Source organism: Silurus aristotelis (assembly GCF_946808225.1).
Source record: "Silurus aristotelis genome assembly, chromosome: 3".
Taxonomy (NCBI): Eukaryota; Metazoa; Chordata; class Actinopteri; order Siluriformes; family Siluridae; genus Silurus; species Silurus aristotelis.
The window spans coordinates 21,298,484-21,324,428 of NC_139576.1; the positions used below are offsets into that span (position 1 = coordinate 21,298,484).

Consider the following 25,945-nt stretch of genomic DNA (forward strand, 5'->3'; position numbering starts at 1 on the left):
AATCAGCAAGCCGGCGACTGGAATTACAGCCGCCGCAGCCGGAGTTTATACCGCCACCTAAAGGCCACGGCGAGATTCCACGCTTCATTAAATTGCAGTTCTTTAAAAAAATAAAAATAAAAAATATAATAAAAATAAAAAAAAGATCCGATTTTGAGTTTTAAAGTTGTTATCATGGACATTATTAATGACTGCATTTCATTGGCTCTGCATATGTACCTTGCACAATGACAATAAAGTTGAATCTAATCTAATCTAATCTGCTTTAAACCAACCAAACCAGCCATAGACCAATGATAATTTATTATACATTTCTAATATCGTCATCCATCCATCAATTTTCTATACTTCTCACATACACAGGGACCCCCCAATATCCATTATAGGTCGCACTGGTACCCTTAGGGTTGCAAAATTCTAGGAATTTCCAAGACTAGAAACATTTCATGGAAATGAACAAGAATATATTGGAATTAATGGGGTCATTTTATTGAATTACCCCCCCCCCCCTCCCCTTTTTTTGTTGTTGTTGATTTTTTTTTTTTTTTTGTGATTGTTGGGTTGTTTATTTTTGGTTGTTGTATTGTCTTGTTTTATAGGCCATGCATGTTTTCAATCCAATAAATTGGATAAATACATTTACAAATTTGCAGGTTAGACTGTCATAGGGAATTTAAATGTAGTTGAAAAAAGATCTTGCACAATCATTTTGGGTTAAAACAACCAGAATGAATGCAATTTCAGTTGAATTTCTATCCTGTGCATTTATTAATCACATACACACAGCACACTTACTGCAGGGCCACTGGGGCTATAGCCCCTTGTATGCACTGTGCATTTCTCCATAACATAACACATCTTTTCTTGAATCCTGCACACAAACTATTGTAAAAAAAAAAAAAATAATAATAATAAAATAAAATAAAAAATGTCCATCTTGGCAATTATTTATATATATTATATAATGTTTAAAAAATATCACATGTTTAAAACTGTCTTGTGCTGTGTGTAAGCTAAAGTGCAACAAAATTATACTAACAATAAAATTAAGGTCAATAATGTCATTTTAAAATAAAAAATCAAACAACCAAATGTTAATATTTATGTTTGTATTTAATACTGTTTATATTCATTTCCCCAATTTTTTAAATTAATTTCCAAAAAAAATCCTATAAATTCCTGATAAGTTTTCAACTTGAAATATTTCCAAAATCCACCAGATTCTATGGAAAGTTTCTGGAAATTTACAGTAAATTTTCCACCCCTTTGCAACACTTGGTACACTAGAAGCAATTTGGTACCACCAAGCAGCCTATAATGCGAGTTTTCAAAATAGGGAGAGGTATCTTAGGGTTGGGACCAAAGTACCTGGAGTACCTGGAGAACATGCACAACATGCATCTCAGCATGCACAGGGCCGTGGTGTCCCTTCTGCAATTCTAAATTGGAGATCTCATTAGTTTTATATCTGTATTTGTTCACAAAGTATTGAGATTCGGATGGGGCAGAGATAAAGAGGGAGAGTTTCTTGACACACTTTCTGCTGCTGTGGTCAGTTCCCATGTGGACACTAAAAACAGTTTATGCACGAATTTCACCCACTGGATATTCTCATTTGGATACTGTAAACTTGTACCTAAGAACTGTTGTGTAATAATAAAAACCATTATGTGGGTATCACAGAACTGGTCATTTTAGTATTTTTATAGATTAAAACCTATTCACTGTGTACAGTTGTAGAAGGGTAATGATTTATAATCTCACTACCAGGTGTCACTCAGAAGAGGACGAGATCTCTTTTGATTTAGGTTCCTCAAAGATTGGGAAAATGAGGGTCAATTTAATGTGGTCATCATCACTTATTATAGTGTATATGTGTCCACTGGTATCCTAGATTTTTCATATGTTTTATATGATCCTGTGATGCTGGAATACACTGGTACTAGTAAGAGTTTACAAATGAAAGCTATTTTTAATGGCCTTTTTGTCCAAAAAAGTTTGGTGTAAAAATATGCATGTTATGTTTAATTAAGAGTTGTATTATATACGTTTTTATTCTTTCTAGCCTAACCAATCCATCAGGGTATTTGAGCCTATATCCATTTGTCTACATTCATCTATTGTCTTCAAAGTACAGATGCACTCACACAAACTTGAGCTGGAAATCAAATATGACCTTTGTGGGACAAGTTTACATTTCTAGCATTTGGCAGATGCCCTTTTCAAAAACAATTTACATTTATACAGCTGAGCAACTATGGGGTTAAGGGCCTCGCTCAGGGGCCCAGGAGTGGTATCTTGGTGAATCTGGGATTTTAACTCACAACCTTTTGATCCAAAGGCCTTAACCACTAAGCTACCATCTCACAGATATGCCACGTGTATAAACATGAGAGGGTACATGGCACTCCCTTAGCGCTAAAGCACTGTGAAGTATTTACAGCTATTTTTTTCTTATCTTCAGTGATTGCTTTATTTAGTAGATCAGGAGAAAATGATAGGAAAACATATTTCAGTCTTGTCATGTGTTCCTGGGATCGACTCTGGATGCGTCATGATCCTAAGAAAGATAAAGCTGATGAGTGAATAGTTAATTAAAGTTGCACCAGAAAGAGAACAATCATTTCCACACTACCTGGTTCTACATTTTTAGAATTAAGAATATAATATGTCTATGATTTTAAACAAAAACCTAAAATATGGATGATTTGCTCTCTGCCAGCCTTCCCAAAACTATTTTATTTTAGGATTGGGCCATCTTCTATTTATTTAACGAGCATGGGAAATTATCTTCGGTTGGTAGCTGGTTGCTACTTTTCTCTTAATTGTATTATTTATATGTAACATCATTGCAGCAAAATGCAATGTATTATTCATTATAAGAAGAAGCCTCATTGGACACAGTAGGTTCATAATATTCACAACATTCTATTTCTTTTTTCTTTGCACCTTCAACTATTATATACTTAGGCTTTAATTCAAAACCTTAAGTAATCTTGTATTCTCAAGAAACATACACAAGTAAAGCAAAGATATAGTTCAGATTTGATGTGATATAAGGGTTAGTCAAATAATGCAGCGGGTGAGAAAACACATTCAAGTTTTACTCTATGAACTATGTCGATATTCAGGAGCAAATAATGGCGCGTTATTAATAGTGGATGACAATAAAGTTTTTTTTTTTTTAAGCTTCTAGGTGTTCACTAGTGAGAGCTATAGTAAAACTGTAGCTGCACTTCCTACCACCCCACAGCAGAGGATGCCAAACATTTATGTGACGAATGAGCATCTACACACAGAGGACAAAGCAGCCCCACAATGTCATTTCAGTAGCTCCAGTCCACAAGACCGTCAGTAACATGATATATGATATGAATTAAAGTCAAGTGACACCAATTCAGCAAATAGAAGAGCTTCGAAATTTAACACATCGCCGAAGTACTCTGGGAGATTCAAAGGACCAAATCAGCCCGTGGATGTTATTGAATGTTGAAACTGGGGGTTTTACAATGACATCTGGAAACAATTCACCTGGCATCTAGGTAATGGAAACTGGCATCCTGAACTTTTTCCAGCAGGAAACCATTTTGATTTGAGTGACAGAACGTAGGTTTGCACCTGAGCACAATTCGCTGGTGTGTGGAAGAGTGATGATTGAATGCTCACTCTCATCACCTCCGCTTCTCACAAATTGAAATGAAATTGCCTTCCGAACGAATTGAAGGTATATGCCGTGGTTCTAGAGCAACAAAGGGTCAACAGGACACTGCATTTGTTTTCAAGGTTAAAAACCTCAAAAAATAATTTTCTGCTTTTTGAGTTTATAAACAAAGAAGATGCATGCATTAATAGGAAGTAAGTTCTTGAATTAGAACAATTGATTTATTTACATATTTTTCAAATGTCAAAGCATTTATGTAATGATGTTATATAAATATTCATTCAGAAACATCTTGGGGGAATTAGTTCATAATAAAAAGAGTATAGCTTTATTCTTAGAGAGACTTCCATATTTAAGATAAACTGCATGGACAAAAATATTGGGACACCTGAATTCTCCGGCCATATGTGGTTCTTCCACTAAGTTGGAGGCACACAATTGTAAATAATGTCTTTCCATGCAGTATCATAAAAATTTTATCTTCACTTGAACTAGGAGAAACAAAACTTCAGAGCTGACTGTGATTTAATGCAGCTCTCAGTCTCAGAGAGGGGCAATATTTTTATTCGACTTCAACAAAAGTTGGTTCTCAATTTATTCAAGTTTTTTTTTGGACTGAAAATAAAGCCAGCGGTGCTAAAAAGGCACTCACAGGCAGCAGATGTGGGTAGGGGAGTGTTGAGCCTGGTGTGTACCAAAAACACTGAGTTCTCTTTTTAGTGGTGCCCCTCAAGGTTTTTTTCTCATGTGGTCTGAAAGAGTTTTTCCTTGACAATGCCGTATCTGGTTTGAAATCCACATCAACATTTTTTTGCTTGTTTTTGAGCATCATGTTCATCATGTTATACCAGGTAGGTAATTACCAGTGAATTCTTTAATATCTTTGTTATTGTGTAAGACCCTAATAAAGACTGTTCAATAGTCTAACTGTCAGCAGTTGTGGCAGCACATGTGATCTTAGGCTTTTTTTTATAGCTGTTCGACCATGAAAACCCACAGTGTTTAGCTGGAGGTTGAAGTAACGGCAGAGGAATTTTACATGCTAAGCTTTGCAGCTCTCTGTGGGTTTGTTTGCCAGCTGTTGTCGCTCCAAGGCATTTCATCTTTACAATAACGCCACTTACAGTTGACCCAGGCAGCTGTAGCAGTGTGGAAATTTGATATACTGAGTTGTTGGAAAAGTGGCGTTCTATGATAGAACCATTATGAAGTTCACCAAGCTCTCCAGAGCTCTCCATTTTACTGCAGTTTTTTTTTTTCCTACAGAGAATACACAACTAAGTGCACAATTTAACACATGCATCAGCTAAACGTGCGTCTCGAATAGCTAAAATCTATTCAGTAGAAGGAGTGAAAGTTTTCAATGACTCATTACTACACAGTATTTTACAAAAGCACTGTGACAAACATTCTTTATTAGATATTAGTTTTGTGAAGCTGGTGTTTGAACATTTGCACTCTCACAAACGTATATGAGCAATTATGTAGAAGTGTAGAAATTGGTAGACTGTATAATCAGAAGATAATCAGAAGATAATCAGAGTTTCTTGTAATGTGTGTGTATGTGTAAGTGAGAGAAAGGGGGTGGGGGGTGGGGGGGGGTGTAAACTGGCTGTGGTGCCTCCACACCACCCACTCATGCCTATGTTGAGCAGAGGGATAAGGGATAAAAAGATGCAGCGCTGTTCTTCTCTTCATTTCTTCATTTCAGCCGCCCACCTGCTTTCTAGGTCCCTAAGAGGAAAAGCTTCTGTGATGAGCACACACACACACACACACACACACACACACACACACACACACACACACACACACACACACACACACACACACTAAGGTGCTATGAACATTGAGGTAAAGGTTATGAGACACTGTAGGCACACAAAAGCACACATGCACTCAAACAAGCTTAGTGTGTGTTATAGATTACAGGTTGTCTGATTGCTATTCAAGGTCACATGCTCCTTTTATTGTTATAGGTGATTCTCTTTGGAGAAATGTATGCATTATACATAAGCATCAGTCCAGCATTAGATGTATGACCCCAAAGCAATTTGACAAGTGGAAGCACCAATATTTTGAAGAATGTGATGCTAGTATTCGTTAAAAAAAAAAACATTGCAGGGGTGCCATTTTCTGCCCGGTATTTTTCCAGCCTATGGAAGCAGAAGCTCATCTTCTACACACACATGACTCACATTGCACATCTATGCCAGTATGGAAACTGAGAAGGTGAAATAGGCTAGGAGGAAGCTTAGCATGGATGTTAGCAATGAGTCTGTATTGAGATAATGCTAATACACATATTCCCATCAGTGCATTCACTCTATTGGCTAATATCCTGTAAAAAAAAACAAAAAAAAAAACTGAGAAGAAGAAGAAAATAAACACCATTTCTAACTGCAAAATAAAAAGAAATACCTGCACTAATGCCAAAAAGAATTATCCACCTCATGCATACACACATACAGAGACATCATTAGTAACATCAGTGTAGATTGTGCAGCTCTGCATTGATCCTATAATGGATAGATGCTATTAAGTCCTCAACACAATCCCACTCTTTCACTTATTGCATTATACAAAGATAATTTAAATGGGTCAAATGATGAGACCTTTTAAACAGGGTTAATGGGTTCACATTAGGCAGACACTAAGCATCTTGCTGCACAGGAATATGCCAAACTTTGGTGTACTATGCGTCACCAAAATGCGTCTCTATATTTCTAACATATTCTCATTTATGTTAAATGCAGTACATTGGTTTAAACCAAGCTTGCTTGTTTGCTTGCTGTAGTGTTAACATGGTCAGATAGAGCTTATGCAGCTGGGTGTATAAATCTCCTGAGTGAAATAAAAGAGTAGAAATCTTTTGAATTTCCTTTTTTTAAATTTTTTTTTGCTGTGGGTTATTACCCCAATTTATTGCAATTAATATAATTGTAGAATAAATCACATTATTTATATAAAGGCCCTGCAGACCAAATAGTGTAGCACGTTCTGGTGGAGTAAAGCGATACATGAGGTGGCGTAATTAATGAAAGTAATTACATGTATTTGAATGTATGTGAAATTCGGTCCTCTTATTTTTAGCTTGTTTTTCTGCAAAACTTACCTACTGCCATGCTAAACCTACTGTAAGGTGTAGAAACCACTGTCACTGGCAAATACTGCACATGGCTAACAAATTCCCCAAGCTCTGTATCATGCTCTAATAACAGTCAGGAATGAAGGGTTGAGCCCATATAGAAAGCAGTGCATGCACAATATCATTCTTGATGCTGTCTGCTGCGCTCTGCAAATTGAAAAAAAAGCCGTAGCACATTCTTCAGCGGCATTATTCAACACTGCACATTAAACCATATAAAGAAAGATTCCCACTGAGAGGACGAACTTCCTGCACTGTTCTGTAGTCCCAATACACTCTCAGACTAGCAATGTGCTTTCTAAACATTATCCCATGGATGTTATCTATATCTTCTCACATATGCAGTCGCTGACAAACTTCTGGAAATGTTGACGGTTAATAGAAAGGCTGCTTATGTTGTCTAAACATTGTTCCTGCTTTAAATGTCGCTCCATCTTGCAGTCCTGCCACTTCACACCTCTCTTATCTCCTCCCGTCATCTCTATCCGCAGTGTTGCTCTTGTAGCTCTGTGTGCTGCTGAGCACAAATCTAGTGGGAATTAACTGTACAGAACAAACATATCAGACGTGTCCTGTGAATCCACAAACAACTGAGTTGCATTACTATTTAATGATAATGCATCGACATTAAGATTTCATAGGGTTTTGTAAGCACACACACACACACACACACACAAACACAAATCCACAATGACAAGAAAAGTAACAAATTTAGACCAAGTCTGTAAGCATGGCGCTCATATTCTCACATATACACACACCTACGTGGACACACACAGGTAAACCGTGACTCAGTTTATTACTAATCCATGAATGCAGACTCCAGACTGTGAGTTCTCCCGAGATCTCACCCAGCATCTCCCGTCTTCCCACGCATCAGAGAACATCCAACTGCTGCTATCACTACCTTATGTAAGGCTTTCGTTGAAAACAGCTCTCTCAATGCAGGAGGTCTTTAAGGATAGTCTGACCAGAGACTTGCAGCCTCAAATCAATCTTACATTAGAAATACTGCAGGGGATTTCATAAGAATGTAATGCAGAGCCATATAACAAAATTTTAAGCGCTATATCCTGCTGGTTCCCAGGTTTATCCCAGCCATCCCCAGGCAATACACCCAGGACAGAATTGCCACTATTTTGCAAGGCATCATTTATGCACTAATTTATATTTATAAGATAATTTGTGTAGTCAAATTAGGAGAAAAGCAGAAAACCTAAGAAAATCTACATGGACACAGAGATATTCGTTAAAAAAAAAATGCAGACATTACCCTATGCTCAGGTTCAAACTAGGGACCTTGGAGCTACACACAACATTCTGCCCTTTAGCAAATGCATATATCAGCTGTAATTATGTTAATATAACTTAACACTGGATCTGTGCATTGGCTATCAATATCAGCACCAATCTCACAACTCACACTAGTTAAAACTAATTCATTTGATTGTCTTATGACAGTACAGACATTTGGTCTGCACTAAACTCCCTCTCTCCTGCTCAGAGGCCTGGAGTGCTTTTCCATTCTCACACAGAATACACAAACTCGAAATGCCTGCAGCGCACCGCTGTGTGAACACATCAGTTTACCAGTCACTGCACCAATGTGACATGATTACTTTAACATATAAAAGAAATCAGAAGCTTCCCTTAACAAATCAAGCAGCAGCCAGCAGACTAAAAACAGCTGTATGTGGCACTGTCAAATATGTGAAAATATCCCCAGATGCAGTCTGAGAATAAACTGGCATAAACGTTGAAAAACATGGCATTGAGACAGCAAAATCACTGTTTTTACAGTCATTTTTGGAGAAAAGAAAATCTGACCTTTAATTTTGGGCTATTTTTGGTGTAAGCAGATGTGTTCTGAATTCCAAACTTGTATTTTAAGCTTGTTTAAGTGTTGTGACTGTTGGATGAACCCTGGTTTTAACTATTCAGTGCTTGTAGTTGCATAGACGGAAAACACGCCACAGCACTGACCATATTACTGCTAAAATGAATAGGTTGAAACAAACAGAAGCCACTGTTGTGCTTAGCTGTAGACCAGTCGCAGCATTTGGCAGACACCCTTCCTTATCCAGAGCAACTTACAATCACACTATATGGACAAAATTATTGGGACACCTGACCGTTACATCAACAGGGCCTGTGATGACACTACATAGACATTAATATGAAGATGACCACCCTTTTGCAGCTTTAAAAGCTGGGAAAGATTTCCACATTTTAAAGCATTTCTGTTGGAATTTTGCCCATCCATCTATCCATCCAGCAGGCCATTTGTGAAGTGGGCCTTGCACCAATCCCTATTCCAGTTCATCCTAAACTTGGGGTTTGGTGTTGGCTTATCAAGCTCTTCTACACCAAACTGGCCCCAAACACAGACTGGCCATCAGACCGCCAAACAGAGAAGCGTAATTTGTCACTTTACAGAACACGTTTCCACTGCTCCATAGTCCAGTGGTGGTGGGCTTTACACCACTCCATCTGGATCTTGCCATTTTCCCTTATGATGTAAGCTCTGCATGCAGTTGCTTGGACATGGAAACCCACTTAATGAAGTTTTTGTGTTAATATTAACGTCAGTGAAAGTTTCTAACTCTTGAAATGGAATCAGCAGAACGTTGGCAGCTTTTTCACACCATGCGTCTCAGCACTGTGACCTCGCTCTGTGACTTTACCTGCTCTTCCGCTTCATTGCTGAGTTTCTGCTGTTTCTAAACGCTAAACACTTTTCAATAAAACCACTTACAGTTGACTGGGGAATATCTAGCAGGGATAAATTACAAAGGAAGCATCCTTTCAGAGCACCACGCTCAGATTCACTGATCTCTTCAGAACAAATTAATGTGCATGTAAATGCAGACTGCATGGCTCGGTGCAGCTGTATTCATACACCTGTACCAATGGGTCTGATTGAAACAATCGAATTCATTTATTAATATGTGTCTTAATACTTTTGTCCATATATTGAATATATTTTATCTTCTGCAGAATATTGAAACAACATAACCAGATTTACTCACTCACCAGTCAAACCAAACAAAAGTAATGTTTAAGGTAAAGTGGGATAATCATGCAATGTAACATACAGTATAGTTCACATACAGTTCAAAGTTTTTAGACACCTGACAATCACCCACATGTGGCGTATTTCTCCTTTGCTGCTATAATTGCCTGCCCTCGTTTCACTCGTTTTTACTAGTTTTTAGAGCGTGGCTGTGGGGATTTGTGCTCATTCAGCAACAAGAGCTTTAGAGAGGTCAGGTGTCACAACTGTGCAGGCCACTCGAGTTCTTCCACTCATCCATGTCTTCATACATAAGATATATTATATATATATATATATATATATATATATATATATATATATATATAAAATATATATTATATATATATTATAGATAATATTGTGCACAGTGGCATTGTTTTGATGAACAGATTCAGGCTTCTTAATCTCAGTACTGGGAAATCTTTCAGCATGCAAAGACATCCAATACATATGTGTGCTTCCAAATTAGTTTTTAGTCATATAGTGTATCATCTCTGGACATGGACGTAAGAGTTATAAATAATTGAAATCAAATTTGTCACAATAGTTTCAGAAGTGAACAGGGTAGTGTTAACTGCTGATATTCAATACTCACAAAACCACAAGTAAGCCAACCACAAAAGAGGTTTGTTTCTTTTAGATTTATTGCCTTTGCCACTACACTTTTGCTTCAGATTTTTCTTACTATATAATTGTTCGGTATTCATCACCTTCGGAGATGATGTACACTTCAAAAGTCCTTAGGTCAACAGGAATGTGAACTGACACATTCTTTGACCCACAACCGGCAGGCATCATTTCTAGTCCTGTCCAGACACATACAAGCACTCAAAAAAACACTGTAGCTAAAACCTGCCTGTAACATGATGCTATAGAACAAATGTATTCACTACAGGATAATTGCATTGACTAATCCTAAAATGACTGTTTCCATTTCAGCTATGATGTAGACTGATAATTGCAGAATCACCATACAAAAAAATACCTTATTTATTTGTTTATCTTCAGCAAACTCTTGATCTAGTCAGAGGCATGGTGGATCAGGAGACCCAGGAGAATCCCAGGGAATGATACAATAATACATTTATTTACACTTAGAGGAAACAGGCATTCTTTTAAGGTAGGAGGATACTGGAGAACCCCTAGGAACCAATACAAGCATATGGAGAAAATGCTAAACTCCACACATGAACCACTGAGAGGACTTGCTGTTTGAAATTCCAGTTGGCTAATATAGATTTTAGGTGCATTTTCTAAAGACATGAAGGATAAATTTCAGGCACATATTTAATTCTCAGTGTTTGTATTTTCCAGTGTCTGCATTGTAGATTTTGGTTCAGTGAATTGATCTATGTTGCATGTAGAATTATTTAATAAGTTTGCCAAAAAAATCTATAATTCAATAGTAGAACTTGACAAGTCAAAAGCTGTTGGGTACTACTCATCTATGCCTTCATTACCATACGAGTCCTTTTTTTTTTTGCCTCAAAATACCATCAAAACCTGCTTCAGACAAGAAGGAAAAACAATAGGACATCTGACCTTGCCATAACCTTGATAACTTGAAGACAAATCTTTTTATTTCAAATTAATATTCATAATCTATTTCTCTTAAGCTATTTTGGGTCAATATCCATTGTTAAAAGCGCTGTACACAAATTTTATTGAATTGGTTTCTCTGCTTGTTATGAAGATATTTTTAGAAATCCTACAACCAGTCAACTGCTTCTTCTTGAGATATTGCCCTAATGAGAATCCCAGCCAGGGAATCCACAAACCTAGTGGAGGCATAAAAAGTTAATGATGTCAAAACAAACTTCAACTGACTGTAACAAGGTCGAAATGTTCAGAAATGTGTAAAAAATAATCCTTGGGACTGTACTCAAAGCACACACTCATTTACACATGCACACATTATAATCTGTTAACGCTTGAGTCTCAGAAGAGAAAACGTTCGGGGGAGGAGGGGTGTTGCGAACAAAGCAGCCAGAACAGAAGAACATGAATCTTACTCTGAAATTCCCCTCAATCAACATCTTTCACCCTCCATCACTCTCACCATCTGTGGCACAATAGAACCGTTACTGTTAGTGTAGAAGTGTTAAATGGGGCTTACGTTTAACAACCGAGCGCGCTTCTTCTGGACTAACCGACATACTCTCAATATCTATTAATGTTTTCAATTAGCTATTCATGTCTCATGCTCTCTCAGTGAGATTTTAATCTGAACCTGCTTTTATGAATATATAAAAAATTATAATACAAAATTTGATTTAACCAATAATAAAACTAAAACTTCACTAAATTGTCTCATTCTGAGAAGCTGGCATACATTTAATTTCTTACGAAAATGCCATCCTATAAAGCAGGGGTCTCCAATCTTTTCCAGAAAGGGCCAGTGTGGGTGCAGGTTTTCATTACAACCAATCAATGGTCACACCTGATAGTCATTGAAAATGTAGATCATTAGATTTGAACAGGTAGAATTTGGTGTGGACTTGCTTGGTTGGAATGAAAACCTGCACCCACACTGGCCCTTTCTGGAAAAGATTGGAGACCCCTGCTATAAAGTAACACTAAATACATTCAAACACACACACGTTTGTCCGATCTACTTTCTGAATATTTTACCCTGACATAACCAAAACTAGATCTCAACCTAAACTTAACGCAAACAATCAAAAGGTTTCTCATAGAGAACAGACAAATGTCCAAAAAAGTAAAAGCTGGACATTCGTATTCTTGAGGACATTTGGACATTGGTATAAACATACCCACATACAGTATACACACTGGCATTATTTAATCACTAAAAAATAATTTTCTTGGCAGACTCCTGCAAGTACAGATTAACACACCATCTTTCACAATTATCTGAATAAAAGCAGGACAGCTTGCATGCAAAGAAACCTGCGTCTCTTTAATGCGGTTTTCCCTGCAGTCGTACCTTTTATTAAAGGAGCGTTAGCGACGATGATGTGTTGAACACACTTTATTGAGGTGCCAAATGAAAGAGTGTCACCATTCATTCAGGAAGGAGAGAGTAAATGTTCACATAAAAAAATATAAAATCAACAATGAATACACAGCACCTCACTGCTCTGGTCTGACCGGAGTGATCGTCGTTTTTGGCTCAAACTCTTTAAACCGGCTTCGGGTTGTTCAGCTTTCTGGTCATGCACGCAGTCCACAGGCCCACGGGAAGAAGGAGCCGGAGTGGAACGGGCAACATCCATATTTGTATTTAAATTACCAGCATCATCATCAATGAATATCATTACTGTCTGAAATTGGTTTTCTCCAGGTGTACCTTTCTTTTTTCCCCTTTTCTTCTTTTTCTTGTGTGTGAGAAACCCTAGCACTAGACTGGAGTTTGATGGCACCATGTGAAGAATGTTTAACCCAACTCAGGAGCAAAATTTAAATACTGGATGATTAAATCTCCACAGAAACTGAAGGAGGCCTGGGTTTTCTGTGCTCAGAGTCCTGTCATATTCTCTCAGAAAGAAAACACACAACTGATACATAACATCACACTGATGTTTAAGGGAAAAAAAAAATTATTAATTCAAAAATACAGAATCGTCTACAATTCCATCCTTCAGAACAACAAAAAAAATGGGGAAAGCAGATGTTTCAAATGTATTTTTTGGTAGTGTTGAAGCGAGTGATCATCCTATCTTTTTCTACCTCTAATCAATCTTTTAGTAAAGTTTAACGGTTGAGGTTGTGGAGGTCGATTCCTCACCTAAAAGAGCTCGGTCTACGTTACATGATTAAAACACACCTTCAATCAAAATGGGTCGAATTAACAAGAAAACAATTTTTGAATTAAAAAATAAAAATAATAAACAATGGCTAAATAGTGTTAACAAACCTAAGGAGTAAGCGTAAACCCGTACTCCACTAGGAAACAGTGCACTTACTCTTAAGGCTAGTGCACGTCTCTGTGAGTCAGTCAGGTAAAGTGACAAAAACTGCTCATTCTGACATATTTATAGATACGCCAGAATTAATTACACTATGAGAAAACTGATGCACCAGAAAGAACATCCATTGAAATGTATGTGTATTTTGTAAATGTATATGACTGTGCCTGCATGTTTGTGCATGTATGTGCAGTGTGTGAAAAGTGTGTGTGTGTGTGTGTGTGTTTGCGTGGGCCCTCGTGCTGGAGGGTTATTGTATATTGCAGGAGGAGCAGCAGGGATCGTCTTTGTCTGGCTGCGCTGCGTAGTCCATCTGTCGGACGATTTCGGCGAACAGTTCATCCACCATGGTCTTGCTCTTGGCTGATGTCTCGATAAAGGGGCAGCCCCATTCCTCAGCCAGAGCCTGTCCCTCGCTCACAGACACCTCCCGCTCACTCTCCAGATCCACCTTATTGCCCACCAGGATCACCGGCACCTTCTCATACCTGTGGAGGGAAAACAAATGTCAGTCTCCTGCAGGCTGTTCACTCGTTCACTTAAAAGACATTTAATGAGTATTTATTTATAAAAAAAAAAAAAAAAAAAATGCAGCCACTCCAAGGTTTCAGTTCGCAAGTTAGTCAAGTTTAGAATGAAAGCAAATTTGTGAGTTTCTGAACAGATAAAGAAAGTGACTAAAAGGTAATTTAAGTCACTTTTATGTCTTGATTGGTTGGATGCGTTTTAAATGTAAAGTACCAGCATGTGGCTCCAGAGAGCTGTGCTGTTAGCTACGCATTTGCCACGCCTGCAAGGATGAAGCGGCATATGAAGCGAATTCCTCACCGATTTTTGTTGTATACCGACCAGACAATACGTTCTGACATAACATTATGACCAGTGAGTGAAAAACGCTCTCTCTTCACCATGTCACCTGTTAGTAGGCGGTCTTCAAAGTTGATGTGTTAGAAGCAGGAAAATGGGCAAGCGTATGGATGTGATTTTGACAAGAGCCAAATTGTGTCTAGACGACTGGTTAAGATCTGGTTTTCAAAACTGCAGCTATTGTGGGATGTTCCCGGTCTGCAGCAGTTAGTATCTATTAGCGACAGGGTCATGGGCGGCTGAGGCTCATTGATGCATGCGGGGAGCGAAATCTGGTCCGTGTGGTCCGATCCAACAGACCAGCTGCTGTAGCTCAAACTGAAGAAGTTCATGTTGTTAATGCTTGATGGGTCGCGACTGTTTTATTGCTTCAGATCACAAATAACAACCTGTCATTATAACTGAATCTGAAGAAGAAGAGTGCAATGAATTATAAGGAGGCAGTCACACCTATTAAACTGTTCACTGTAAACAGTTAGTTCATTTTCACCTTTCACTTAGTTAGCAAAGCAAAAAAGGACAATGAAAGGGCTTGAGGTGCTTGTAAAGCCGAACATGTACACACTTGCAAAACTCTCATTCATTAGGCAAAAATTTGGCAACTGGAAAAACTAACAGCTCTGCCAAGTATGTGCGGATACCACAGAAATCGGCTGAAGCTAAATAACGAGTAGACGATTAGATCAACTATCAGCTTCTTTTAATGCATCACATTTAGCTTTCATTTATTTTATCAGAACATCGCATTTCTGTAGTGCTACTGCGCTGTAATCGGCTGGGGTTGATTCACAGTGGAATCATTTGCTCACTGGATTTGAAACTAAAGTTTACGTGGAAGCAGACCAAGGCTAACTTAAGCAGATAATGAGGAACTGGTTGTTTTAGTCTGTACCAAAGTGTGCGCCTAAACAAACTCCACTGAAGAGGCAACTCAAATGCTGCACATGTGAAACAGCACCCAGATGGCTGCTTTGCAAAAAAAATGCAATGCAGAAACGATGCAGAGAGAAAAAAGAATCAGAAGGACAGCAGCATTAATGCTCCTGGGTGTTCATAAGAGAAAAGACTGCAATCAGAAGAAAAATGACGGAGGGTGAATAGTTTGCTTTAATGGTATAGTCATCTCAAATGCACAGAGCACCGGTGTGTTAACGCCTCATGTCAAAAAAAAACAACCAGCATGACAACAGAATGGACCTCTTTTCTGTCATTAGGCTCTGGCTTTTGTGTATAAAATATTCATGGCATTTCAAACGCACGCTGTGGTGCAGCATTGTGCCAGTCAGGTCTGCACATGATAAAGGGAATGGCCATCACTGAGCTCAGGAAACTGCATTTCTGAAGGAAATGGATAAAGTCTTGGCAGAGTTACAACATGAGCATACAGCTTTTTGTGGACTGCCTTCTCTTTTTTTTTTGTTTTTGTTCATGTCCTGTCTGAGAGTAATGCAGGAGCAGCCTCAGCATAATGTTTTGAATATGAGAGGTTAGCAGATGAGTCTCTATGGGAGCATCTCATTTCCATTTTAATGATAAAACAGCAAAGCAGTAAAGTTTTGCAATAATGTGAAGCAAATTTTTGTCTGACAATTCATGAGGCATTCTTGCTTACTGAATTAGTAGCAGTTAAAACAGCAAAAACCAGGGGTTCCTCTATAAATTTGAGCAAAAAAAAAAAAAACTGCTGCCTTATATTTCCTTTAGTTCTTATTCAGTAACTGCTATATCATGATCAGGCGCGAGAAGGATCTGGAGCTTATGCGAGAAACCCTGAGCATGAGGCAGGGAAACATTCTACAATAAATTACGTTGCACCACCCATGGGAGGAAACCGGAGAACCCTGAGGAAACCCATAGATCACTGAGAACACCACACCTAAGCTCACGGATGCTGGATATGCGAGATCATCAGTGTGCTAACAAATAATTTTCATACATTTGAACGCATTTCAAGGAATTGACGAGTAGCTTTTAAGTAGTCGGACTGGACAGTTTTGAAGTCTGAGTGTGAAAAATATCCAGTGAAAGACTGGCAGGAAAAAACATCTTTTGCTTTGGTTGCTATGGTGATGTGAATTACTTCTCGAATGTCAAATTGGACTGAGGAAATGGAAAGGAAAAAAAAAAAAACAACGAAAAAACCACAAGGCTTGCCTAGTCCTAGTTGACAAATAGAAGCACTACACAACAATGGGTCAGGGACAAAAACGGTAAAAACTGACGGGTCGTTCACACGAAACAATCCTATTCTCAGAAGTGAACCCAACTTGTGCAGAATGCTGTTACTAAACTGCTGAATTTATGACAGGACGGCCACTCAGAGATTTTGCGTGGGTGTGAGAGAGGCTGTGTAGAAATCAGGCCCGAGCACCACACTGAACTATTTTTACCCGCACACACACACACACACACACATAAAAAACAAATACAACATTCTGTCCACACACACAATGACACAGTGACACAGAGAGAGCACACACTCCCACGATACAGCTCTTTAAATAAAATCACTGATTATAGTGGTGGACTGATAGCTGTGCTGTGCAGTGTGTGCTTGGAGGGCGTGTGGACATAGCAGTGGTTTTGGTTAGACTGTCTTTCATGAAGATGTCTTCGTGTGCTTCTGTGGGAAAATACAGCAGGGGAAGTGTAGGAGGGGGAGTGGTGTGATGTGCTAAGATGGTGGCCATCACAATAAAAAAAAAAATAAAAAAAAGCCCAGACACTGCCTATTACTGATTGAACACGCCATGGCCACACACACTCCAACACAGATAATGTGGGGGGAAAAATGAGAGAGAGATTGTTGTCGTAATGAGTATCAGCAACACGCTGATTCAGCTTTGGGTCACAGGTAATCACAGCTGTGCTGATATTCAGAGTGCGATATCAAATTTACATAACAGCTCTACAAACAAGAAATTAATATCGAGTAACGGACATTTTAGACACAATGTGGGTCTTTTGTTTATTCGTCCCCATCAATGAAAAAGAACATTAGCTCCCAAAGAAGCCACAGCTGTATAGAGCATTGCGTTTTGCCACGCCAACATGCAGGACTGACCGACAGCCCACAGCAAGTGCTGGAAAGGTTTCGGTGTAATGAACTACGGTGAGATTTCGGATTCTAGGAAGAGAAAACAGCAGAGAGGAGTGACGCAAACATTGTAATGCACTGGTGCTGTTGTACTGAATATCACCACACTGAGAACGCTGCTTATTCAATCAAATTAGTGAACCAAAAATAACTGTTGTATTGTAGCACGGTGCAACGTCGTTTTGATATGCAGTCGCAGAAGAATTATGATGAGACCTGGTTGGAATTTTGTTGCATGAATTAACTCTTGTTGTGAAAAGCGCTATACAAATAAAACTTAACTCATTTAGGACACAATTTTTTTTTTTTTTACAAAAAATACAATTTATCAAATAAAATTGCAAAGAAATATGGCATTAATGCCAATTACTTTGCTTTGCTATGGAACACTGATGAGGAATCATGTTTCAACTGAATATCTGATTAAATACTGAAATTTACAGGTCTATATACTCGTTTCATATACTTTTACCACAATACTGTAATTGCGTGGGTGAAGTATTCGATGCTATTGCCTGAACATAAATAAATGCAACTAACAGTAGGCATTAGAGGTATTTTCTCTAAATAGGTTTTACACTGTCACTTTTGAAACACTTTATGAGCATTAAGCATATGGCATAAAAAAAAAAAAAAAAAACCTTAACCTGAAGTTATGAGGTCTATTCCAGTTGGATGAGAAAAGAGAGTGCACGCTACTCTATGGTTAATGAAGGAAAACATTATAACTTGCCCTCAGGTGGTATATCTGTGTTTCAGAATGGGATTTTAGTGGTCCTGCACAGCAGCGAAAATAATGCACACAGCAGTCTACCCATGCTGGGAGCTCGTCGGAAAACAAACGCTGTTTGTATAGACGTAGCATTTAAATGAAAACATGCACAGTGCAAGAGCAACTGCATGTCGGCAAATTTTGTGTGTGAGCTCAAACAACCTGCGATGTTTTAACAAACTTTATTTCTCATTACATTCCTCATTACTAAGAAATTATATATACATTTATATATACTTTCACAGTACATTGGACATGTTCTACCAACTCTTAGTGTGGTACACATGACAGATTATCTTTCAAAATTGATAGGATTACACACACACCAGTGAGTATGTGTTAATACATATCAGAACATGTAATCTGAAAAGATATAAATAGATTTTGAGCTTAGAAATATATCTATCTACTCCCACTGCACTGCTCAGGTCTATCAGAGGCACACTACAGATCTTTCTGCTGCCACTGCCCAGATTCACAGTGGCTCAGGCACACACAAACACTGCTTATATATAATACATGACCACTCTACTGATACACACCAGCTAAGGGGGAGGGGAAAAGCAGGGATCATCCTTTAGCCCTAAACCTCACCAGACAGCCCAAGCTCCCGGTCTGATCAGACCAGAGCATCTCCTTGTAGCCAAAAAGAGCTTTTCACAATCAGGTGCTAATGACCTGTGCCTTGCTCCGTTAGCTCCCTAAAAGCACTCTCGCTAAAAAAAAAAACTTCAAGACATCATTACAGTGTTGTTCAGGAAACGACAGAATGCAAGCGCATGTAAAGTGACAGGCAGCACCAAAATTATCAGATTTTTAGAAGGAAATGTTTTCTTTAACATAAACAGTAACTGTGCTACAATACATCATCGTTCTAGGGCAGGAACACTACCACATGAAAACTGACATTTAGAGCACATGTGCACCTCTTCATGACCTCTCGAAAAATCCAGACGCAAACCTGAGCGTGGAAAAGCAACAAATTCTGCCTCCTTTTCCTGACAAACATAATCAAAATCCTCAGATCCAAAAAACATTTGCACTCCTGTTGACGATAAACCCCCAATGCCTTGTGTGTCCCATGGTCATTACTACAAGAGGGCTAAACTGGGGCTGTGTTCTCTGAGCAGGAAAAATGGCATACTTTCAGGCAACTAGAGTGACACTAGTCCATCAAGAACATCTCTGCACTCGTATGTGCAAAAGAGTGGCAACTAGCAGTGATGCAGCAGGAGCGGCAGTTCAAAAATTTGCGGTCCTCTTCAAATGTCTCAGATAAAGAATGTACAGGCCTTCATTCAATCCACTGGGTAGCTGAGTGATAAGGGGGATTCAGATATGAGACTTGTAACTAGTGGGACCTGGGAAGGAAAAAATAGGGAAAACATGCAGAACCCTAATAGAACATTACCAATGTGCCAAACAGTAGCGAAACAGCTTTTTCTTTTGGCACTAGTCAAATGTTTACATTTACTTTTTTCAAGAAATATAAATTAGACATACAGCATGGGGGAAGGAAATCATTCAATAAAAGCACTAGCTGTATTAATACCTATATTTGTGATCTGAACGACTTCAAACATTGTCTTTCCATCCAAACCTATCAGAAACTATAAGAGCAATGATTCTAAATGACTTTGGCACCTTAATGCTCTACTTAAGACTTCTAGCAACATGTATGAATAGCCTGTACATCTGGTTGTCAATGCTGTAAAAGGGAAATGTCACAAACTATAGCATTATAGCATTGGGGGAAAGCTGTGCTGTACAAGCAACTAACAGTTTCATAAACCCTGATTCAATAAAACATGGTCACTCTTAATAAAAAATAATAATAATTTCGCAACTGCACAACACGCATCCACATTTACAAGGGAGGCTAAGCTTTTCCAGACTTTCCCACTTCCTGTGCAAATCCAGCTGTGAAATGCACATGTGGCAGTATCAGAGTGTGAACTCAGCAGTGTACAGCACACAATCGCTTTTCCACTGGATAACATGGTAGGCTCAGCTAATCTAAATCCACAACCTGGTACAGCTTCTCATCATGTAACACTAACCCTTTAGAAGATCTCAAGAGGTTAATAATGTGTGACATCATTACTCCCATAATCCTATAACAGATTATTTTTTGTTTAGACACTTTCACAGGAAATTGTGTTAGAAGGTACGCCGCATGCAAATTGTGGTTGTCTGTGCTAAACTTGACTGATCAATGGATGCTACTACTGTAGCTGCAGCCAAATACGAAGACCAAATTCAACACAGGTACTTGCTTATATGATTTATTACTGACTCCTTCGATTAAGACCCAAAGATTAATAAATAAAAATAGAATACATTCAGATATTTAAGATAAATAAAGAAATATGTAAATAATAATAAATAAGGGTAATCACAACATCCAATGCCACTTCACAAGCCAATGAAACACTGCACGTAGCTGCATGAGCCAAACAAAACACACCATGCAACTTTCCATGCCAATGGCAACACATCATGCAGCTACACATCAGTGCATGTAGCTGCAATATTTTATGCATTCCTCAGTTTTTTTCTTGCAACTTGCCAAAGCGCACCTTTTGTAGTAATGCAGTAATGTTTCTTACTTAATGGCACAAATGTCCTCATAACAGAACAAATGCAAAAGAGTGGTGTCTCAGCATGTATATTTACACATGCACATACTAAATAGTGTGTATATGTATGTATACATATATATGTATGTGTATATGTATATTTGTTTATTTATGCGCACACACAGAAGTTTTGGACACACCCTTGCATTGTTCATATAGACATTGTCCCTTTAATACAATAATGTGTTTTAAACAATTTTTTGAAATTTGTAAGTGAAAACATAGTTTCAAATGCTATTCCCAGCGTTCCTGAACATTTGGTCCCGCTGCGAACTCCCATGAATTTTAAGATAATACGCAATTTGCTGGTTCCAAATGAGAACCCGCAAATTTTTCGAACCGCGACATTACGCGCGTGTGTGTATATATATGTATATACATATGTAATGTGTATTTTTTATATATCTATATATATATATATATATATATATATATATATATATATATATATATCTATATATATATATATATATATATATATATATATACACACACACACTATATATTATATATACATACATACATACACACAAAATATATATATACACATATACATATACACACTTAATATATATTAACACGCCTATATGTTGTCTGTTATGAAGTATAAAGGACAACATGGTTCACATGGAGTTGGTGGAAAAGAATCAACCTTTATGTTCCTCTCTAAAATTATTTGGATGAGGGTGGATTTAGACTATAATTATTATAAACAGTCTGCTACAATGGCTTAGGACTACAATTTGCATGAACAGTTCTGGATTTAAGTGTCCATCACTAAACAGCCTTGACAATGATAAAACTATAGAGACCATAAAGGGCCATTCAGTGTGACCCAGTTTAGGATGGTTCCCTTTTGAGTCTGGTTCCTCTCGGGGTTTCTTTCATATACTATCTCAGGGAGTTTTTCCTTGGCACTGTCACTACCGACCTGCTCATTAACTATACACTTATGGGGACTAAACTTATAGGCATTAACATATAAATACAAATTTTATAACCTGTATATACATAAAGCTGCTTTTGGATAGTGTCCATTGCTAAAAGCACTACGCAAATAGAACCGAATTCTATTATTTCACACTACAAAAACAAAAGACTGAACTTTTACCTTGCTTTACACAATATATAGCGGTTGTGGGATTATCCTAGCTGCTTCAGGACTATAGTGCTTAGTCATGTGTGTATCAGCCAACAGAGATCAAGAACATTTATCTAAGTCTTGATAGAAAATCCTGCAAAATCACTGCAGAGAAAAAACCACCAGACCCCAAAATGTCAGTATATAATTTACACTATGGAAATTCTAGCAAAAGAAAGTGAAATAAGACACACACACACACACACACACACACACACACACACACACACACACACACACACACACACACTCGGGTGGTCTATAAACGTGGGTTTAAGGATTGACCAACTCACACAGGGAAACAACACACACTATTCGCCTCATTGTGTAGTTGCCATCTTGAGTAGGTACAGTAGTTAATCACACACTGACCAACCTGAGGGAAGAGCAGGACTTTGCAAAATACAGCAGGAGGCCTTGCTATGTGGGTTATTCTAGCATGACCCTGGAGTGAGATGACAGCCAAAACATTGACTCAGTGCCCAGAGGCCAGGTGGTGTTCCCCCTAAGGATTTGCTGTAAATCTTAGATAGACATGCATTGCAAGATCAAGAGGTAGTGCTCATCTGTCAATACTGAACGTGTGTGTGTGTGTGTGTGTGTGTGTGTGTGTGTGTGTGTGTGTGTGTCAGAGAGACAGAGAAAGATCCAGCAGTAAAGCACTACTGCAGAACCTGTCATCACTGCTACGTCAGTGCACTGCAGGCTCGGTTCCTCCAGGCGCTACCTTTTCACGCGGATGATTTGGTCCCGCATGGGCTTGATGTCCTGGAAGCTCTGCTGGTTCACCAGGCTGTACACCAGGATGAAGCCCTGGCCGTTCTTGATGTACAGGTCGCGCATTGAGGCGAACTGCTCCGTGCCGGCCGTGTCCAGTATCTCGAGCACCGAGGGCGACGAGTCCACCTCGATCTCCTTGCGGTAGAAGTCCTCGATGGTCGGGTCGTACTTCTCGATGAACGTGCCGGTGACAAACTGCACGGTGAGGGCGGACTTGCCCACGCCGCCGCTGCCCAGCACCACCACTTTATACTCGCGCATAGCTCGGTATAAACAAAAAAAAGGGAAAAATGGAAGAAATAAAACTAAACGGGAAAAAGAAAAACGCGCCCTAGCACCCGGTATTCGTCATTTAACAACGTAGTGAAAGGCAAAGCTGAGGTTTCGCTACAGGGCCAGTGACCGAGCGGCTCCCATGCTGCTCCTGGCGCCTTCTTGCTTTTAGCTCGGCGAAGTAAACAAGCGGCGCACAAAGGCGCGGAGCCCGAACGAGGAAACGGAGAAGCAGCGGCGCATTATCGCGACCCTGCCCAGGCCTAGACTAGTAGCGCAAACGCGGCTGCTGCACCTTCTTCCAGCCGTCAGCGCGTTCGGCAGCTCGGGCTCTTTCATTTGCTGAACTCACGCTCCTAAATCATCCGAGAGGGAGAGACTCCGGTGCTCCTGCGCACAGGAACATTAGCTGCAGTACTGGCTAGGCTAACAAAGCTGCACCCGGAATCTCGTAGCTGCGAATATATATATATAATCTACATATATAAACATATAGAAAAGCCACACATGTGATTGTCTTTACTGGGACCAAAAAACGGAGCGGTTTAGAGCAGACAGTCCCTCGTGCGCGTTTTCATTTCTCCTCTTCCTCCGCGCACCGACACATCCGCGGCCGCCATGCTCTCGGGTGGAGACCCACGAACGCCGACGCCGCCGTCGCCGCGTTACCGCCTGTTTCCGCTGCTCGGCTTCCGTAGCCAGCGCTAGCAGGAGGACGTCATCAGCGCCTCGTGTAAGGACGGAGCTGAACCGGGAGAGCACTGATAAGCGCGGCCACGCGTCTCAAAACCGCGCCCGCGCTTGTGTGGAGGGAGCGCGCACGACTTCCAAACACGGATTTCCGCTTGGAGCAGGTTGGGCGGGGAAGGTGGTGGGCGGTTGTCCAATAGGCAACGGGATCGAGGACGCGTGCCGAAAAGAGCAGCGCGCCGGATGCTGTTGCTATGGAAACGCCCAGGCCTTCCAAAAGGACAAGAGTGGATGCGCCTGAGCCTGTAGTCTCATTGTAGTTCAGAGATTTAAAAGAGTCTGAAGTACTGATTACACTTTTTCTAATTCAAGTAAAGAAGTTTAGACGTAAAAAGTAGCCATTACTACTAGCTGTTTTAGAGTTACTGGTAACTGGACCTCACGTCATGTTGTATATTAATGGAGAAGAATAAAAAAAATTCTATCTAATGATTGTAAGATATATTAATATGACGTGAGGTCCAGTTACCAGCGTGACTCTAAAACAAGCAGTAGTAAAGGCTTCTTTTTACTTTTTCATTCGGGCTGTGCAATAAGACAAAAACTAAAAAAATACAGAGATGAGCCTGGTTTGAAAATGTAAGAAGTAGTGTTTCACTGTAGCTGTTTCACTACAGATTGTTATTTTCTCGTATTTTCACTATAGTTCCTGAGGTAAGACCAGAGACTGTAGTTAAGAGGTTCTCCATTTACATCTGTCTCAGTTTCCTCTAGAAGGCTAGAGCCAGCCTGTCATACAGAAACACCATCGCCATCCTCTGCCACAATCCTGTGTTGTTACTTAATCTCAATTCATCTTTCCATTCCAAGCCTCTTCCCTGATCAATTAAATCAAATTCCACCAGTACAGTACATACCGCTGGAGTCGGTTCCTTTCACACTTTTGAACTCCTCATTCTCTTCATCCTGAGTATAATTTCCCTGGTTTTCATACCAGGAAGTGTAATGCAAGACTTGTGCCTGTGCAGTATGCATCTGATGACAAGCAGCAGCTTTATCCTCAATGTCTTGGCATTGACCAGCTAAAAAAAAAGTTTTTGACCAGGACATCTCCTGCATTAAGTGCAACAATGCTTATGCTGACACAGTGCACTTGGCTGGCAGATTCAGACCCTTCAGAGTTGAATTGGACTTAAGCCTCAAAGCCCAAACAGCTTGCAACTTGCAAATTCCCATGTCCTGCATCTACTGAAAAGATTAAAAAGAGTAACCAGGCAATGTACTGACTCAGCTGAAATCGTGTCCTTTAACAGACCCTTAATGATGAGTCATTGTCCTCGCTCCTCCTGGAAGGAATGACCTAGTGGTTAAACTTCGGCTTCAGCAAAGTTAGAAATGGTTCTGGGTCAGTCCTAAGCAACCCATAGCACTGAATGTGTTTGTTTACACAATGCTAGTCATGACAGAATTCATTATGCTACAGTACAGTGATTTTAGTGATCCAAACTCAGCGGTGTGCATTGTAGCGAATATGATGGATCGCTAGCAGGTCAGACTGGGTCACATGCCTGCAGTTTATGTCTGTCTCACTTTGCAAGAAGCCCCCCACATAAACAACAATATATTCATGCTAGTTATTGATTTAACCCAAGATCTTTGTCTCTTGGATAGAATTACACTTCACACAGTTCAGAAGTTTTTCATCCAATTTTAGATTTTAGAGTGTTTAACCTGTTCTTAAAGACCATCCCTCTTTATATTCTGAAGTTGTCAGGGGTAGTTCAAGCTGTGCAAAGACACTCATCACATCAGAACCCTTTCTAAGGTTTGTCTTCAAAAGTGTGGCATTCTACTTTTAGTCTTCCTCTAGCACGACAGGTATTTTCAGAATGT

General features: G+C 39.3%; 1 protein-coding gene across 1 annotated transcript; it reads right to left on the reverse strand.

Annotated features, from left to right (window-relative positions):
• Positions 1–12,840: 12,840 nt before the first annotated feature.
• rap2aa (RAP2A, member of RAS oncogene family a) lies at positions 12,841–24,209 on the reverse strand. Its single transcript, XM_083537925.1, has 2 exons — positions 23,037–24,209; positions 12,841–14,281 (listed from the first exon to the last, which is right to left on the reverse strand). The coding sequence occupies exons 1-2, from the start codon at positions 23,348–23,350 to the stop codon at positions 14,044–14,046; spliced, it is 552 nt and encodes a 183-aa protein (XP_083394051.1). The 5' UTR covers positions 23,351–24,209; the 3' UTR covers positions 12,841–14,043.
• Positions 24,210–25,945: the final 1,736 nt, after the last annotated feature.